At 43.4% G+C, this 17,959-nt stretch overlaps 1 protein-coding gene across 1 annotated transcript in view; it reads right to left on the bottom strand.

The window, feature by feature from the left end:
• LOC146353868 (ATP-binding cassette sub-family A member 10-like) overlaps positions 1–17,959 on the bottom strand; it is a 111,933-nt gene that overhangs the window by 2,072 nt on the left and 91,902 nt on the right. The window contains exons 30-37 of the mRNA XM_084837522.1: positions 16,922–17,054; positions 15,078–15,169; positions 11,253–11,425; positions 10,900–10,975; positions 8,639–8,733; positions 4,818–4,937; positions 1,835–1,975; positions 1,018–1,097 (exon numbers count right to left, since the gene is read on the bottom strand). Of these exons, the coding sequence (XP_084693648.1) occupies positions 1,018–1,097; positions 1,835–1,975; positions 4,818–4,937; positions 8,639–8,733; positions 10,900–10,975; positions 11,253–11,425; positions 15,078–15,169; positions 16,922–17,054 (910 nt within the window). The remainder of the gene's footprint in view (positions 1–1,017; positions 1,098–1,834; positions 1,976–4,817; positions 4,938–8,638; positions 8,734–10,899; positions 10,976–11,252; positions 11,426–15,077; positions 15,170–16,921; positions 17,055–17,959) is intronic.

Below are 17,959 nucleotides of genomic sequence, written 5' to 3'. Positions count from 1 at the left end.
CACACATGTAAAATCTAGGGATGTTAGAGAATTCCACCACAGATCCCAGGGGGGGCGAATTCCAGTGAATTTGGCCCCCCGGAATCCGTGGTGGAACGGAGCAACCCGCCCCACCATTCCGCGAAAGCCCCGCAAAACGGAGCCTACCTGGCTGTGGCTCCGGCGGCGGCTTTGGCTGCTGCCAGGCTGCTGCGGACGCAAATGGCGTCCTGAGTAGGGGACGTCATTTGCGTCCCTATGGTAGCCCGTGACAGGCTACGTAAATATTAATATAGCCTATCACGGCTAAAGCAGGGACGCAAATGGCATTTTCTCCGTGATATGATGGCTAAAACAGGAACACAAATGGCGTCCCCTACGCCATTTGTGTTCCCGCTTTAGCCGTCATAGGCTACGTAAATATTTACATAGCCTATCACGGAGAAAACGGGAATGCAAATGGCGTAGGGGATGCCATTTGCGTTCCCGCTTTAGCCGTCATAGGCTACATAAGTATTTACGTAGCCTATCACGGGCTACCATAGGGACACAAATGGCGTCCCCTACTCAGGATGCCATTTGCGTCCGCAGCAGCCCGGCAGCGGCTGGAGGCCCTGCTGCGGGTTGGCCCGGCCGGTGGCTCCACGGCCTGGCCACAGAGCAGAGCCGGCCAGGCAGGATTCCGGGGGGGATCGCCTCCCCCCCCGTCGAGGATTTCAGGGGGAGGGACGGAGTGCCTCCCCCCCACCGCGGATGTCCCTGGACGAAACTAGGTAAATGTTTCGTATATCCCTAGTAAAATCCAACACACATCTACCCATTCCATTATGTGCTGGATGTTGCATATGTATACCCTCTTCATATTCTACACCTGTACCTGGATGTCCAGAGATGCTGGAGGCAGAGAAGGCCCTTTGAGTGAGAGGGAAGGTGTGATCTTTCTTCCCCGCTGTGCATAGAGGGAAGGGAAGGGACAGTGCCATCCAAACTGGGCCTTAAGTATCTTCACTTACAAATAGTTGCATAGTTCAAACGTACCTTCCTCTAGCATGGAGAAGGCTTTTGACAGAGGCAGTGCATCTTCCATTGGGATCTTGTAGACCAACAAAGTAGATATCCTAGGAGGAGGAAAAACAACAGCCTAGTATACCTGCCAGTATAGCCTGGATCCAAAAGAGTACAGGCAGAGAAACCAATTTGGTAGGGAAGCAGAGAAGGAATGAAGGTCCAGGTTGGCAGGGAAGGGGAACAGGGAGATTGAATCCAGGAAGCACACTTGTGTACGCACACATGCACACACAGCTTCTTCTCCTGAAAAGCTTATCAGCAAGACTCCAGCTTTTTAAAAGGGTTCCATGTGTACAGCATGGGCTGGTGGGTTGGGAAGGGAGCTACACGCATGGTTCCTCTTCCAGCGTCAGATACACACACAGAAGCCAGATGGATTGGGGCATATGAGTTTATCCCCAGAACTAACAACTCCTGCTTACCATGTGGTAGTGTTAATAGGTGGTATTAACCTATGTGGTAGTAATATGTGTTAATAGTTGGGACCTAGGCCAGCCTTCCCCAACCCAGTGCCCTCCAGATGTTTTGGACAACTTGGACTACAACTCCCAGCATTATGGGAGCTGTAGTCCAACACATCTGGAGGGCACCAGCTTGGGGAAGGCTGGCCTAGACGGTTGAGTGAAATGATGGAGCAGGCGGGTATTTGCTCCAGATCTTGTTAATCCATCCCCTAAAGGTCAGGAAGGTTAAATAAAAAGCAATGCAAATCAAACAAGAACACAGAATGTGCTAACTAAAATCTAAGACTTTTTGTAAGCAAATTGTGAACAGGTTTTTCAGTTACCTTTCTTGACGAGCTGCACATGGGAACATCTGTAGAATTTGAGTATTCAGAAGCTCACCTTGCTCAACTCCCTTTACTTTTATTTGCAGCAAATAGTTTTTGCCAAATTTGCTTTTCAGATACTGAATAGGACCAAGGCACCTGCGGGAGGGAGGGATCAGCATACAACATAAGGTCACAAAATGTAATTAACGCAGAAGTTAAAGCAGAACACTATTGCAGGCTTTCCCTGGGTGATCTGACACACCATCTTGTTGTTCTGAATGTATACTACTGTATAAGTATTCACAGGGTAGGACTGTCAATCCATTAGAGACCTTTAAGTTGGCTGATGAATCTTCAATAGATTATTATCCTTTATTGTTAATTTGATTTGTACTGTGCCTTTTTAACCAAGAAAACTGGCACTCAAAGTGGCTTACAGTCATAAATAGAATTTGATTCAAACAGTAATAAAACAAAAGCATTAAAACACAACAATAACAGAATATAAACAGCGTCCAGCCCAACAGACCTGCTTACACACCAAAAGGTCTGCTTGAATAGAAAGGTCTTTGCCTGTCAGTGGAAGGAGAGCAAAGAGGGAGCAAACCGAGCCTCCCTCGGCAAGGAGTTCCACAGGCTGAAAGTGGTCACTGGGGAGGCCCTCTCTCATAAGAACACAAGAACAGCCATGCTGGATCAGACCATGGGTCCATCTAGTCCAACATCCTGTTCACACAGTAGCCAACCAGCAGTTGACTGAGAACTCACAAGCAGGACACAAGTGCAACAGCACCCTCCTACCCATGGGAGGATCTCATGTCACCACCAAATGCGATATCAAAAGAAGGGCCTCTCCCAAAAACCTTAAGACCTAGACAAGCCTCATCCCAAGCCGTATAGGGCTTTATAGGTCATAAACAGCACTTTGAATTCTTCTGCCCAAAAACAGACCGATAGCCAGTGAAGCTCTTGTAACAAGGGAATCACGTGCTCCCTGTAATCGGCCCTGGTCAACTGTCAGGCCACAGCCTTCTTGACCAGCTGAAGTTTCTGAGCAGATTTTGAAAGCAGCCCCATGTGGAGTGTGTTACAGCAGTTCAAACGAGATATAATTAAGGCATCTGTGATTGTGGCCAGATCAGACATCTCTAGGAACAGGCTCAGTTGGCTTCTGGTCACCACCAAAACCAAGGCATCCAAGTTCAGCACTGAGTCCAGGAGTACACTCAAACTGAGAGCCAGAGTCTTCAAGGGGAGTGTATCTGCTTCTGGCACAGGTTGAATCCCTATTCCCTGATCTGCCTTTTGACTAACCAGGAGCACCTCTGTCTTGTCTGGATTAAGCTTCAATTTGTTTGCCCACACCCAGTCCATTACCAGCATCAAACACTGATTTAGAACTAGAACAGCTTCCTTTGATTTGGATGGAAAGGAGAGACAGAGGACAGGAGAGACAGAGCTGGGTATCATCAGCATACTGGTGACACCAGATCTCCAAACACTCTCTGCCAGTGGTTCCGTGTTTATGTTAAATAGCATGGGGGATAAGCTGGAACCCTGAGGCCAATGGCCACAGCATCGAATAGGAATCCCCAGCACCTCTTTCTGAGATCACCCTCCAAGAAGGACAGTGCCTCCCAGTCTCCTCTCAGACATATGCCCCAGAAGGATACCATGGTCGATGGTATCAGAAGCTGCCAAGAGGTCCAGCAGAACCAACAGGAACAAACTCCCCATGTCCAGTTCTCAGCATAAATCAACCACAAAGGCAACCAAAGCAATCTCTGTGCCTTAACCAGGTCTGAAGCCAGACTGAAATAGATCTAGATAATCCACATTGTCCAGAAACCCCTGGAGCAGAGAAGCCACCACACACTCCAGCACCTTTCCCAAGAATGGAATACTGGAGACCTGCTGAAAATTATCCAGTACTGTGGGACTCAGGGAGGGGTTTGGGTTTTTTTAACGAACGTCTTACCACCACCTCATTTAGGTAAGATGGATTCACATCTTGCTGTAAAAAGGTGCTCACCGCTATTTATTTATTTATTTATTTTATTTCTACACTGCCCAATAGCTGAAGTTCTCTGGGCAGTTCACAAAACTTAAAACCACAAAGCACAGCGTAAAACAATATATAATATGAAAGCTTAAAACCACAATATAACAGTACAACCAGAATAAAACCAAGCAGCAATGCAGAGATTTAAAATACAGATTTAAAACACCAAAGATGAAAGACTTGGAAGCTAAAATGCTAAAATACTGGGAGAATAAAAAGGTCTTCACCTGGCACTGGGAAGAGTACAACATAGGTGCCAGGCAAACCTCTCTTGGGAGCTCATTCAACAGAAAACAGCCACAGCAGAAAAGGCCCTTTTCCTGGTAGCCATCCGCCTCACTTCCTCTGGCAGGGTCTCATGGAGAAGGACTGCTGAGGATGATCTTAGGGTCCGGGCAGGCACATATGCGAGCAGGCGAGCCTTCAGATAACCTGGCCTCAAGCCATTAAGGGCTTTGAATGTTAATACCACTACCCTTACACACTCAGCTAATTTCCTCTTGGCTGCTTTTATAAGCCAGGAAGGGCAAAAGTCCAGCACCCAAGGGGTAGACCTCACTTCTACAAGGGTTCTGTACACATCCTTGGGCTCTACAAATTGAAAAGTATCCATTGTAACTGGGAAAGCAGGGCCCAAAGTTACATCCACTGGACCTGTATCAACTATGGCATCCAAGTCGGCACAGATATGTTCAATTTTAACTGTAAAGTGTCATGCAAATTGGTCACATTGAGCTGTCAAGTGGTCCATCTTTTCTTCCTTCAGGCCAGAGTATAACAGGCCTCTGAGATTAGATGGACAGATGGATAGATGGCTATGGAAAGAAGTCTAAGAAAGAAGAAAGAAGAATATGAGAATATGAAGAATCCTTTGCCTCATCAGCACATTCATGGTATCCTAGTATGCTGGAAAATGAAATGCATGATGAAGCCCACCTAAGCTGCCCAGTCACCATGATGGCTACTCGGTCACACACTGCCTCAGCTTCTTCCATGTGGTGAGTTGTCAGAATGACTCCTTGGTCCTTGTCCTTCAGAACTGTCTGAATTGTGTTCCTGCAGACAACACACAATTTATTACAATAGAGGAGTGTGGAACCAGACAATATGGCCTTTTCTGACCATTTTGTTTGTCCAGTGGCAGAAGAATGGAGTCCTCCACTTCAAGCTTCAAATCAACTCAAATGAAGAACAGACAAAGCAAATAATAGAGGTAGCAATAGAAAAGAGCCTGTGAAGGCTGGGAGAGAGGCAGATGCTAAAGAACTGAAGCCACAAGACAGGGAACAGCATGAAAAAGTCCATGGAAAGAACAAGTAATGGGAAATCAGGTCAGGCCTCTCAGCATGCACTTCTTGCTAGGTTGGCGGAGAATTTCTCCCCGAAACTTCGGGGGGCCGAGCGCCAACATGTTCGGCCCCCCGAACAAGTTTCGGGGAGAAATCCTCCGAACCCCCCCCCGCACCCCTCCCGGGACGGGACTTACCTTCGCCGAATGTCCCTCCCGGCGGCAGGTCCGGCCGGCGGTTCGGCGGGTGTTCGAGAGGGGCGGGAGCGGCAGCCGGTCTTTCGACCGGCTGCCGCCGCTGCCATTGCAATCAAAGAAAAAAAAAAAAAGCCCCCTGATAGGCTACGTGACGATTGACGTAGCCTATCACAGCTAGATTTGCAAAGTCAGCCATGATAGGCTACGTCAATCGTCACGTAGCCTATCACGGGTGACTTAAAAAAAAAAAAGTGTGTACGGATAATGGCGGCCCCCATAGGGAGCCGCCATTCCCGTTCCTTATTTGGTCGCTGTAGTCTATGTAAACATTTACGTAGACTACAGCGACTAAATAAGGAACGCGAATGGCGGCTCCCTATGGGGGCCGCCATTAGCGTACGCGCTTTTTTTTTTTTTAAGTCACCCGTGATAGGCTACGTGACGATTCACGTAGCCTATCACAGCTGACTTTGCAGATCTAGCCGTGATAGGCTACGTCAATCGTCACGTAGCCTATCAGGGGGCTTTTTTTTTTTTTTTTAACTTCCACGTTGGCGGCCGGGCGAGGCGGGAAGCCTCCTCCCCGGCCTGAATTTCAGCCGGGGCGAGGCGGGAAGCCTCCCCCCCGGCCTGAATTTCGGCCGGGGTGAGGCGGGAAGCCCCCCCCCCGGCCTGAACTTCACGGGGGGAGCAGCGAAGCACCTCCCCCCCACCGCGAACGTCCTTCGACGACAGGTAAGGGACTTTCGTCCACCCCTACTTCTTGCTCATGGCAAAGAGCCAGAAGAGGCTCATCTCCTCAAGCCCCAAAATCAGTATTTGGTCAGCTGACGTGTGTGTGCGTTTCCTCAAGTGTCTTGATCGACGGAGTACTGCAGAAGAATCCACTGCAGCAAGCACAATCCAGTAGGTTACTTTGCTTTTCAGGGGGGTGGGGGAGAGATACCCTTATTATTTTTTTGTTTTGGTTATAATTTGTTGAAAATATTAAAGAAAATTATCTTTTTTAAACTGGCAGCATAGTCTGGGTGGCAGCAATCATGAGGGGTAGGGAGCAGGGGCGGGGGAATGTGTCCTTGATTTATTTTCAATGTATTTCCATATTTTTCACACAAAAAAACCCTTCATTTTCTTTTGTTAAAATGCCTATTCTGTGCAATAGTTTATTGTAAAGTTAAAAAGACCTTGGTTAAAAGCACAGTTCCCCCCCCCCTTTCTCCTCCAAACCTCATTTTTCTGTTTCTGTGGTCTAGGTTGCTTGAACAGCCTGCCTTGTTTTGCATTATTATTACTACTGTTAGTACTAGCAGTAGTTCATCTCATCCACCACCTGGACAGTGCCATTGGATGCTGCCTGATATGGATTTAAAATGTATTGCTTTGAACAAATTATTACCATTATTATTATACTATCACCCACCCCACTCTGGGTTGCAGGAGTACTATTAAAGTTAATGTGCTTCAGCTTCTCATGTTACTAAGGGCTTCTGCTCTAGATCCAACAGACTGCTTTGGTGTGTTTCCAGCTTTGTAAGCGTGATCTCAGAGTTAGCTTGCTGCATCCTGCCTCTCTGTGCACAGAGAAAAGCACTTCCCTGTTGTGCAAAGGAAGCACAGAGTTCTGTTCCTATCTCTGCACAAACTGTTTTTTCTCTGCTCAGAGAGAGGCATGGAGTAATTGCTCCTGCCTCTTTCTGAATGGAGAAGGCACAATCTCTTTCAGCAGTAGAGAAAGACAGCCTCTCTCAACTGCTAGGACTGAAGATCCATGCTGTTATCTCCTGTCAGTGATAACCATACCCCATTTGAAACTCAGAACACGAACATGAGCACGTGTTCGCCAAAAATATTCATAAATTGTTGAGCGCATGCTTGCATTAGTTTCATTCCCAAATCTGTTTCATTTGTGCGAATCTTCTATTTCGTGCAAATTTCCTCCATAGACTGAATCAGCCCAGCTATGGTCTATAGAGGAAAGTTATGCAAATTAGGAAATTTGCGCAAATTTGGGGAAACGTGCAAATCTTCCATTGGGTCTCTACTTGATTTGCACAAGTTTCCCATTCACGCAGAGTAATCGCAAACACAAATGGGAATAGGGAGTGAGGTGAGCAGTGAGACAACTTTCAGAGAATGCTGGCAATCTCAAACATCCCTCGTTCACCCATCCCTATGTGTGGAAGCACCCAACCCTTCCGAACGAAGGGAAGGCACCATTCTTCAGCTTAGCTAATTATAATGCATTGCTTAAGAATACTTAAAATCTTTGCAAGGGAGGATGATGTGGAGAATACTAGATCCAATTGGCTTCACCTATGCTGACCCCTTTTGATTGTGTGGATCACAACAAATGGTGGCAAATTCTGAAAGAGATGGGGGTACCTGACCACCTTACCTGTCTCCTGAGAAACCTGTACGAGGGTCAAGAAGCAACAGTAAGAACCAGACATGGAACAACCGATTGGTTCAAAATTGGGAAAGGAGTACAACAAGGCTGTATATATCCCCTAGACTGCAAGGAGGTCAAATCAGTCAATCCTAAAGGTAATCAACCCTGAGTGCTCATTGGAAGGACAGATACTGAAGCTGAAGCTCAAATATTTTGGCCACCTAATGCAAAGAGAAAACTCTCTGGAAAAGACCCTGATGCTGGGAAAGACTGAAGGCAAAAGGAGAAGGGGACGGCAGAGGATGAGATGGCTACATAGCATCACTGATGCAATGAATATGGACTTGAGCACGCTCTGGGAGAGAGCGCAGGACAGGAAGGCCTGGAGTGCTGTGGTCCATGGGGTCACGAAGAGTCGGACATGACTGAATGACTGAACAACAACAACTACATGCTGACCCCTTTCTCTGCCCTGCCGGTCCAAGTGGGCACCAGCTGCCACTGCTAGGGATTCATGGGGAGAGGCTGGCAGATAGGAAGTGGGATTAACCAACCTGGGGGAAACCAGGTCTCCTTAGCATGCCTGAGATGCATCATATATAGAAAGGTGAATTTGATCATTAAAAATTCCCAATAACTCAGTGAGATGATACCACAGGTGTAAATGGGAACCATCTGCATGTAGGAAACTGTCAGATAACTTCCATGTATTCTGACTGCATGTTATGTGACTGCATGCTTTGGGGATTGCAGGTGAAGAGAGTATTTGGACAGAAATGAGGGATGTAGAACTGAAACAGGAGGGTTGGAGTTTGGGTTTCTGCTACAAGTGTTAATTTAAAAATCCAGTTCTCTTATATAGTTAATATACGTGTCACTCACCACACCTGGCGCTTTCCTTTGGGGTCCATTCCTGAGGTTGGTTCGTCTAATAGCATCACAGTAGGATTACCCAGCATGCTCAGGGCAAAACATAACTAAATTGAAGGAAAATGAATTCTATCTTTGAGAGGAAATTATATAAATTGTTTCAAAGTCACCTTGAAATTTTTATAGAAACAGAGAACATACATTTGAAAAATAAATAAGTAAAAATAAAAATAAATACTATTTGCAGGTTACTTCTGGTCAATGCATGTGAATATGTGGTGAGAAGTGAGAACTGCCCAGATGAAGAAACCCAGAAAAGTCTCTACCAACATGCGAGTAAGCACAAACTAAAACATGTCAATGCTCAGCCAAGCGCATAAGCCAACAAGCAATTTTCACAATGGTTTTACATTTTTATTCCATCTTTCCTCCAAGGCGTGGGCGGGGGTGGGGGGGTGAACAAGGGTGTTACTTCAGCATACTCTACAATAATCATGTGATGTAGCTGAGGTTGAGAAAAAGCAGCTTGTCCAAAGCCATCCAAGAAAACCCATAGCTAAGCATGGATTTAAATTTCATGTCCCAGCATTCTAACCACTTCTAAGGTGCTGTAGTGCACTCTCTCCTGAAGAGGACCTCCCTGGACCCAGAGGTATGTGAGAACTATCTCCCCATTGCTAATATCCCCTTTGGGGGCAAGGTGCTTGAGCATATGGTGGCTGGGCAGCTTCAGACTTTCTTGGAGGAAACTGATTATCGGGACCCATTTCAGACTGGTTTCAGGCCAGGGTATGGCACTGAAACAGCCTTGGTTGCTCTAACTGATGACCTACTCCGGGTGAAAAACAGGGGGAGTGCTACCCTGTTGGCCCTTCTGGATCTCTCAGCGGTGTTTGACACCATTGATCATTGTATCTTACTGGATCAGCTCTGCAAGGTAGAAGTTGGGGTACTGTGCTACAGTGGTTCTGCTCATACCAGCAGGGCTGATTCCAGATAGTGGTACTGGGGAATTCCTGTTCTACCCATGGCTATTAAGCCACAGGTTTCTATTTATGAAGCCATTAGGTGAGGTCATTAGGAGTTTGGGGATGGGGTGTCACCAGCACGCTGATGATGATCAGCTCTACTTCTCCTTATCATCGGAGTGAGCTGGGGCAGTGAAGGTGCTGGACTAGTGCCTGGAGGCTGTAATGGGATGGATGAGGGCCAATAAACTGAAGCTAAATCCTGACAAGGTGGAAGCTCTGTGGATTAGTGGTTCCTGAGTCCGGGAATTTGGTAAGCAAATATGTTTTATCTGTTTAAATTATTTATTGTTTTATACTGTTTAAATTGATTTTTTCTGTACGCCACCCTGAGATCTTAATGATATAGGGTGGGATACAAATGTTTTAAATAAATGAATAAATAAATAAATAAATAAATAAAGGACATTATGTTGGATTAATAATATATGTCAGCAGTACAAGCTGGAAATTTGTAACCTAAACCACGAATGTGATGTTACAAACCTTGGTAACATGACAACACCACACTGGCTCTCTAATCACAATAATTCCTAAATATTTGTAGTTTTGTTATATACATTGGTCCATTGTCACCAATAGTGGTGTGGGAGAAATTAGTTCAGTTTGAAATTTAATGCAAACTTTCCTAATTTCACACTTTCAAACCAATATACAAACCAAAACTCAGTTATGCTTCAAAATGCACATTTCTCCAAATTTTGCAATGGAATTTTCCACTAAAAAAGCATACTAAAATATGTATATTAGAGAAAGGTGCACAGACAAAATGCATGTATTAATGCAAATAATGTTCCAAGATATCTTATATTAGGAAAACTAATTAAAAAAATTAAAATTTGTATATTGCTTTTTAAAATTTGTATATTGAACAAGATTGCATACAAAAAATGCAAAGGTTTTCATGCAAACTTTTAAAAAATTCTCAAAATTCAGAACGGAATTTAAGGTTGGGAAAATTCCCAAAGTTCAGGATGAATCAAATTTAGGATTAAAAAAATGAGAAACTTGCTTTCAGCAGACAGCCAGATGAGCTGAACCTCCCTGCAAAGGACTGTGAGAGGAAGAGGAGGAAGCTGCACCATGGGTGGAGAGGAGGAAGCAGCCATGTAATCAGGAAGAGAATGTGATGCTGGCAGCCGCAGGCCATCAGCTGACAAATGATGCTTCTTGGTGCTGCCATGCCTGTATCTAACACTGAATCTTTGACCAATGGTTCAAGACTTAACAAAACACAGAACTTACTTTTCTAGATAATCCAGCAGCTAATGTCTTAGTAGGCTTTTTAAAATGTTCTCGAAGTTCTAGAGCTCGAGCTATTCTGAAAGAAAAGTAGGAATATTTGGTTTATTCTGCAACTGATCTCATTTATGTGCCAGTTGCAACAACAGCAAAGAGAACATTGCAATACTGTTTGAGGGATGCTACTATTAAACTGGATGGATAAGTACCCCACCTGGTGTTTGCTTATGTAAGAGCTTCTATTTATTGCCACCACCCAAAAAGAAAACTCAAAACTAAAAATTACTAGCTTTCAGTCCTGCCAAACCCTGAGAAATGAATTCTAAAATGAAAACAGGATCTTTTGCTGCCCATACCGATCGACAGCAATAGCAGCAGCTTCTTTCTGTATCCCTTTCACAGCTGCATAAATCTCCAGATGCTCTTTCACGGTCAGGTTGGACCACAGGGAATTCTCTTGTGGACAGTAGCCAAGAAATCCAACAGTGTTTTCTTCTGTTTCAGTTGCATCAGCCCCTTTTATCAGCATCTGTTTAAAATATCCAGTATTGGGACTTGGTTAAAATTTTGTTCCACGTAAGTGCATCTCTTGAAATATCAAGGACTTCTCAAGGAGGATGTGTGATCTACGAAGGGTGTCCTTCCACATCAGAGCACATTAATAACATCAGAGAATCTGCAAGAGTTCCCTGCAGTCCTAATCAGAGGGGTGGGACACTAGCACAACAATTTAACAATGCAGAACCAGATGTCAGACAGGTCAGAGATTTCGGACTCACTGAGACGTGCTGGACCTTTTAGAAAAGAGAAAGAACCAAACTAGACATGATGTGAAATGTGTGTAAGCTTTTAACATGCCCGACTTTTTTTCTTTAAATGGCAGCCATGGAGGGGATGAGGCAATCAGGATCAGGACCACTGCAATCTTATGAAGATCCACCCACCCACCCAACATACACACACACGCACAAGCTACTATTAGCCTAGGAAGAATAACTTCTGTTGGGGCTGCCAATCAGGGATAAATTGGCGTAAGTATTTACGTAGCCTATCACGGCAGGGGGAAAAAAACCCAGCCAATCAGGGTCTTTCCCCCTGCCGTGTTAGGCTACGTAAATATTTACATAGCCTATCATGGCTCAATACAGGGACGCAAATGGCAGCGGCTACGACGGCTGCCATTTGTGTCCCTGCAGGGCTGCCCAGCGGCCGGATGTCCAGCTGTGGGTGGCTGGAGCCGGCCGGCGGCTCCATGGCTTGGCCGCAGAGCGGAGCCGGCCAGGCAAGATTCTGGGGGGGAGGACCGGATCACCTCCCCCCCCCATTGAGGATTCCGGGGGGAGGGACAGAGCACCTCCCCCCGACCACGGATTGTCCGCCGCGGAGCCAGGTAGGTGTTTCGTACATCCCTACCCTCCACTAGCCCCCGAAAATGCTACGGAGAATCAGGAGAACCTGCTGAATGAGGTCAGCAGTGGTGTAGGGAGGATGAGGGACCCCCCCAAAAAATCGGGTGGAGGGACCTTCTGTGAATGGAGCCCTTCCTCTTGCAGAAGGCAGATCCTGGATCCAACCCATATTATGTATATGTCTCATAATATTAACAGAACTCTATAAGGATATACTGTCCTTGTAATATATTCAATTAAAATTTGCTTTTGCATTTATGATGAATCTTGTCTCCAAAAGGAACTGCATTTTCACATTAAATAAGAACATGTGGCAAGGCTAGGAAGGTTATAGGCTTAGAGGGATTAGGAGCAAAAAAAAAGGTTAATATAGAATGTGTCAGAAAGGCAGAAGGAGTAAGATGATTGTGCAGCCATCCTGTTTAGAAGTGCTGAAAGTACTTTGCGGAGGAAAGGTTTGATGGGAGGGAAAAGAAAAAGCTACGAAAAAAAATCCATTCTCTCTTCCAGTCAGTAGTGTGCGGAGAACTCACACACAGATGTTTGTTTATAGCCTCTCCTATATCTCTTTATGTTCTGTTACATTAATTAGAACTGTGCACTGCTTCGGTCTGAATTCTGAAGCGAATCAGAGTGATTCGGACTGCTTTGGTCCTAATCCGAAACTGCTTTGGTCCTAATCCAAATTGGTCCGAAGCGGATCGGAGAGATCCAAAGTGCTTCGAATCCCTTCGGACAATTCTGAAGCCCAGACTCCCTCTGTGTGCAAGTGTAACAACTTGCTAGAGAAGGGAGGCGGGAGAGGAGGAGTTGGGAGGGGGGAAGTGAGCCTTGGACAGTGACATCTCCAGCTGCTAATAGGGCTGAACTTTTAACCCAGGGGTTTGTTTCCTTGCTTTGTACTGTTTATTCTTTGGCTCCCTGCCTTTCTCAGTTAATATTCCTTCCCTTCCCATTTTGCAACTCTCCATATTCTTAAAAAAAAAAAAAGAATGCCAAAAAACAACTCTTTTTCTATTTTGTTAGGCTTTAGTGTTATTTCCCTTCCCCTCACCCCTTAGCTTGTAGGTAGTTCTTCTTCTTCTTCTTCTTCTTCTTCTTCTTCTTCTTCTTCTTCCTGTATCTGCTTTTCTTTTGGTCTTATATATGTGTGTGCTGTGTGAGTGTACCATACACATTATTGTGCATAAGCAAAAAGTGTGTGGCCAAAGCAGTGGGGCAAAGAACTACACAATACACATAATATAAAGCATCATCACTTTTGCTGATTTTCCACAACACTTTGCCTATCGCTTGTTTTCCCTTGGGTACATCAAATGATCATAAGAAAAATACAATCAGGCTAGGCTAAATGTTTCTTTTTAATGTTTGCTTCATCTTACGCTTCCAGGGGAAAATGGCTGTCAAAAAGATCAGGGGGCTGGAACAACTCCTGTATAGAAGGCATCAGTGTTTGGGCTATTTAATTTAGAAGAAAGGCTAATGGGGGGGGTCATTTATAAAATTATATGGAGTACAGAAAGTACAGCAGTGCAATTAATAAATAAGCCCCACTGAGTTCAGTCAGTATGATTTTTCCAGGTAATGTGTATTGGAATTTGCAGCCAAAGGGATGTTTAATTTTTCTTTTATCCCTTAATGAGAGCCTCTGGTCAGAGGCAGATTCAGGACAGACAAAAGAAAAGTACTTACTTTTGCACTTCAAAAAACCCTACACCAGAGATTAGGGATAGTGACCTCCTAATTGTCAACTGAAACACCTTCTGATTAGAATCTCTAATCCCCTGTGTGGCTGACAGTTTTTTACCTTTTGTTTTAGTTTCTGAGAAAAGGAAATTCTATGCATGGCTAGCACAAATCCTACTGGACCAAACTGTCTGAAATTTGGCAGGTTCAGTCACCTCCATTGGGGCTGCCAGGTCTCCAAAATTTATGCACTTCTGTGGAAGCACTGAAGAATTATAGCTCTTTGCTTTGAAAGAAGCAAATTTTACCTGCACCTAGCACAAAAACTACTGGGTTAAACTGTCTGAAATTTGGCAGCTTCAGTCAACTCCATTGGGGCTGTCAGGTCGCCAAATGCTACGTATTTATCATAAATACAGAAAACGTTATGGTCATTTCTGTTTTCCAGTGCAAATCAATGGAAAAACATAAAATCCAAATAATTCAGATATCCAAATCTCAATTCGAATCCGAATCTTGATTCAGGTCTGAATCCAAAGTGAATTGGATCAGGCCCGAATTGGTCCAAAGCAAATCAGGGCTGATGCAGAAGATCCAAATCAGCCTCCAAAGCTAATCAGGGGGTCCGTGCGCAGCCCTAATATTAATGTAGTTCTGAGGAATTTAACGTTACTATGACTTTGCTAAGCTAGCTAAATAGTTCAATGATAAAATGATGAAAAACATACATAGAAAGGCCTTCTCAAACACTCAATGAAATCATCAGGTTCTCCTTATGCAGAACAGTATGAACTATTGGTTTAATGTATTATCCTTTATATCTGAAAGTGAATTGCTTGACATTAATGTGAGATAAAACGGTTCATGGATGGATACCTGGAAATACCTGTAATAGTTTTTCAGCACAATTCTATACATGTCTACCCAGAGGTAAGACCCACTGACCTCATGGGACATTTTCCTAGGGAAGTGTGTATAGGGTTGCAGCTTCAGTGCAATAATATGTTTTTATAGGGACTGGAGAATATTTACTGCAATATTAATTGATTCAGATTTAATTTGTTATTCAAAAATAGGTACACTTACCTGTCCAGCAGTCAGATCTGTGTCTCCTATTATCATATTCATTATTGTACTTTTACCAGCTCCATTGGGTCCTAGGAGCCCTAAAACTTCTCCTAGATGAACAAACACATGCCAGTTCTTTTTAGTAACTAAAGATACTAGTACACCATACCATAACAAAGAAAGGAAAGAAAATGTTGGTATTAAAAGAGAGCTGGCTAGATTTGTACATTTTTTTAAAAAAAACAGATGCTTCTATAATCACCAGTGTTCTTTTTTAATCTTCCTAGGAAGTACTCAAAGTCTCAACAAATGAAAATAAGCATTAGACTGAGGCTGCACTGCTATTCTCGATTTATTTCCAGGTAAACATGCATTCAACTGTGCTTCATGGCTGTTGTTGCTGAGGGTTTTAAACAAATGTTTGACTACTGTCTTATACACAGATAAATACACGAAATATAAGGCACGATATGGTAACTAAAAGGTCAACTATACAAAGAATGAGGAAGTACACAAAAATATGTGAAAAGTATACAATAAACATAGTAATACGAATGTATTGGCAATATAAACCAGGTAAGAATACTTGAGCGGAAATCTTTCACTGGCTTTTTATAACTACCTCTTCTTTTTCTAACTTGACTATGCATTTTGTTGGTAATGTGCTTGGTAGGCCAAGCCATATGATTTGTTAGCTCATGGAAGTTTTGGCTGGGATCTGAAAAACTGCACAACTAGTTCCACATGGCTAAGGAGTTTGGGGGCTTGTGTTTATAGGACCGCCTTCCCACGCCATGCCACATAGAAAACCAAACCACTTTTGAAACTAAAGGGCTTTTAAAACCAGGTTGGGATTTGCTATGAGGTTGGCTATTTAAAAAAAGGGTGGGAATCAAATTCCCCAGAACAAGCCCAAGCCATATGGCACTTTTAAAGTCTCTGTGACTGTCATCCACTGTATTGATGCTGCTCCATCTCCTGCAACATGCAAAATATGGAAGAATGAACACGTCTGGATCACCACTGGGGCTCACAGTTCCTATCAAGAGATGTGCAAATCCAATTTAGCACCCTTTAGCAAAAACAAGGGAACTCAGATCTGCTTTCCCCTTCAACATTGTATGACCTGGCTTAGAATCTCTGCTTGACTAATCACTGTGGGTATAGGGAAGGAGAGACATCTGTCATATAACATGTGATACGTGGAGAAGATTACATTTTAACTGCTGCCTTAAAAGCATGTCTCACATCATTGTACCCTGTTTTGAAGCTTGTTGAGTTTTAATCAACAACTACATTCTACTTTGGGGTAAGTGGATTCCTCCAGTTCTGCTCTCTTATTGTTTCATGATTCTGTTATGCCTTGGATTCTAATGACACTGCTCCAATTGTCTTCAGTCAAGAAAACATAATTTTGTAATACTAATAACAGATTTTGCACACACACTCAACTTAATTTAAAGCTGTCACTTTCCTGGAAGAAACAAGTTTGCTTCCCATGTATCATTGTTTAGTTTGCCTTTCTGCACCAGAGCCCCAGTAGAGTACTTTTCTGATGCAGAAAGAAAAAATAATAATTCTTCCTTTGTATTTTTTTTTTTTTACATGGCTCCAGGACATAGCTTATGCTGCAGGCCTATATCAGCCTACTTGGGAGCAAGTCACTCAATGGGACTTACATCTGAGTAGACATGTATTGCACTGTTAAAACTTCTTCCCTTCCTATTTCAGTGCTTACAGTACAAAGAAAACCAGGGTGTTTAACAATGAGTCAAACATTCTTGCAAATTAGTATAAAGCAAAGGTATTTTTTTCAGGTCAGGATTAAGAAATAATAATGATAAACATGTTTGCCATCTAACCTTTTTTAACACAAAAAGAGACTGTTCTAGCAGCCACTTTTTTCCTTTCTTTATCCTTCTTGAAACAAGAACAGGAACAGCTCTTCCCACTTTTGTATTCCTTGCACAAGTTGTGGACAATGATAACTGGTTTCTAAGTTGGAAGAAGAGAAAAAGTCAGTTGCTTTTTTTAAATAAATGTTTTTATTTCATCACAATGGCAACAACAAAATACATGTTTTTTTTAATTTAGCATTTTTAAAAGGGTGGGAATCATATCATTAAACATATGAATATACAGTAATCATTAACTTATCCCTTGATATAGGGAAAAAATGAAAAATGAAAAAGACAAGAAGGGGAGGAAAAAGATTAACATTTCTTTTTCAAAAATATTATTGTTGTTGTTGTTGTTATCATCATCATCATTTCTGAACTCTCCAATAGCCGAAGCTGTCTGGGCAGTTAAAAAAATACACATTATAATACAAAATAGTAAAAACATAATATAAAATCTCTAACATACAAAACTTAAAACAATTTAAACAGCTAAAACATATACAATAAGATACTGGACCTGATAGAAACAACTCACCTAAATGCCCATCATATGCCATCAAATGCATGGGAACAGAGGACAGTCTTAACCTGGCACCAAAAAGATGACAGTGCTGGTGCCAGACGGATCTCAGTGGGGAGAGCATTCCAAAATCAGGACACCACCACTGAGAAGGCTCTCTCCCTTGCTGCCACCTTCTGAAACTCCCTTGAAGGAGGCACTCAGAAGAAGACCTCTGATGTTGAGGTCTACCTGTGTCTATGTTGGTTATAAACAGGGTACGTCGATATAAGCAGTTGATATATCTAAATAAGCTTCCATACGACTTTGACTGTTGTAAGAGATATGCTCAAACATAGGTTGCTTATGCCATATATAGTCAGAGTCATTTCCCTTGCTCCTCCTTTGGTCTTAATTGATCAAAGCAGAAGCCAAATGAGGCATTCACACAGAGCATAGAAACATAAGAAGTTGCCTTATATGAAGCCAGACTAGCTGCA

The sequence above is a fragment of the Heloderma suspectum genome, chromosome 2 (genome assembly GCF_057233095.1).
Source record: "Heloderma suspectum isolate Gila_16-S chromosome 2, 16-S_ref, whole genome shotgun sequence".
Taxonomy (NCBI): domain Eukaryota; kingdom Metazoa; phylum Chordata; class Lepidosauria; order Squamata; family Helodermatidae; genus Heloderma; species Heloderma suspectum.
The sequence above is the reverse complement of the archived record's forward strand: the minus strand, read 5'-3'. Positions and strand labels throughout refer to the sequence as shown.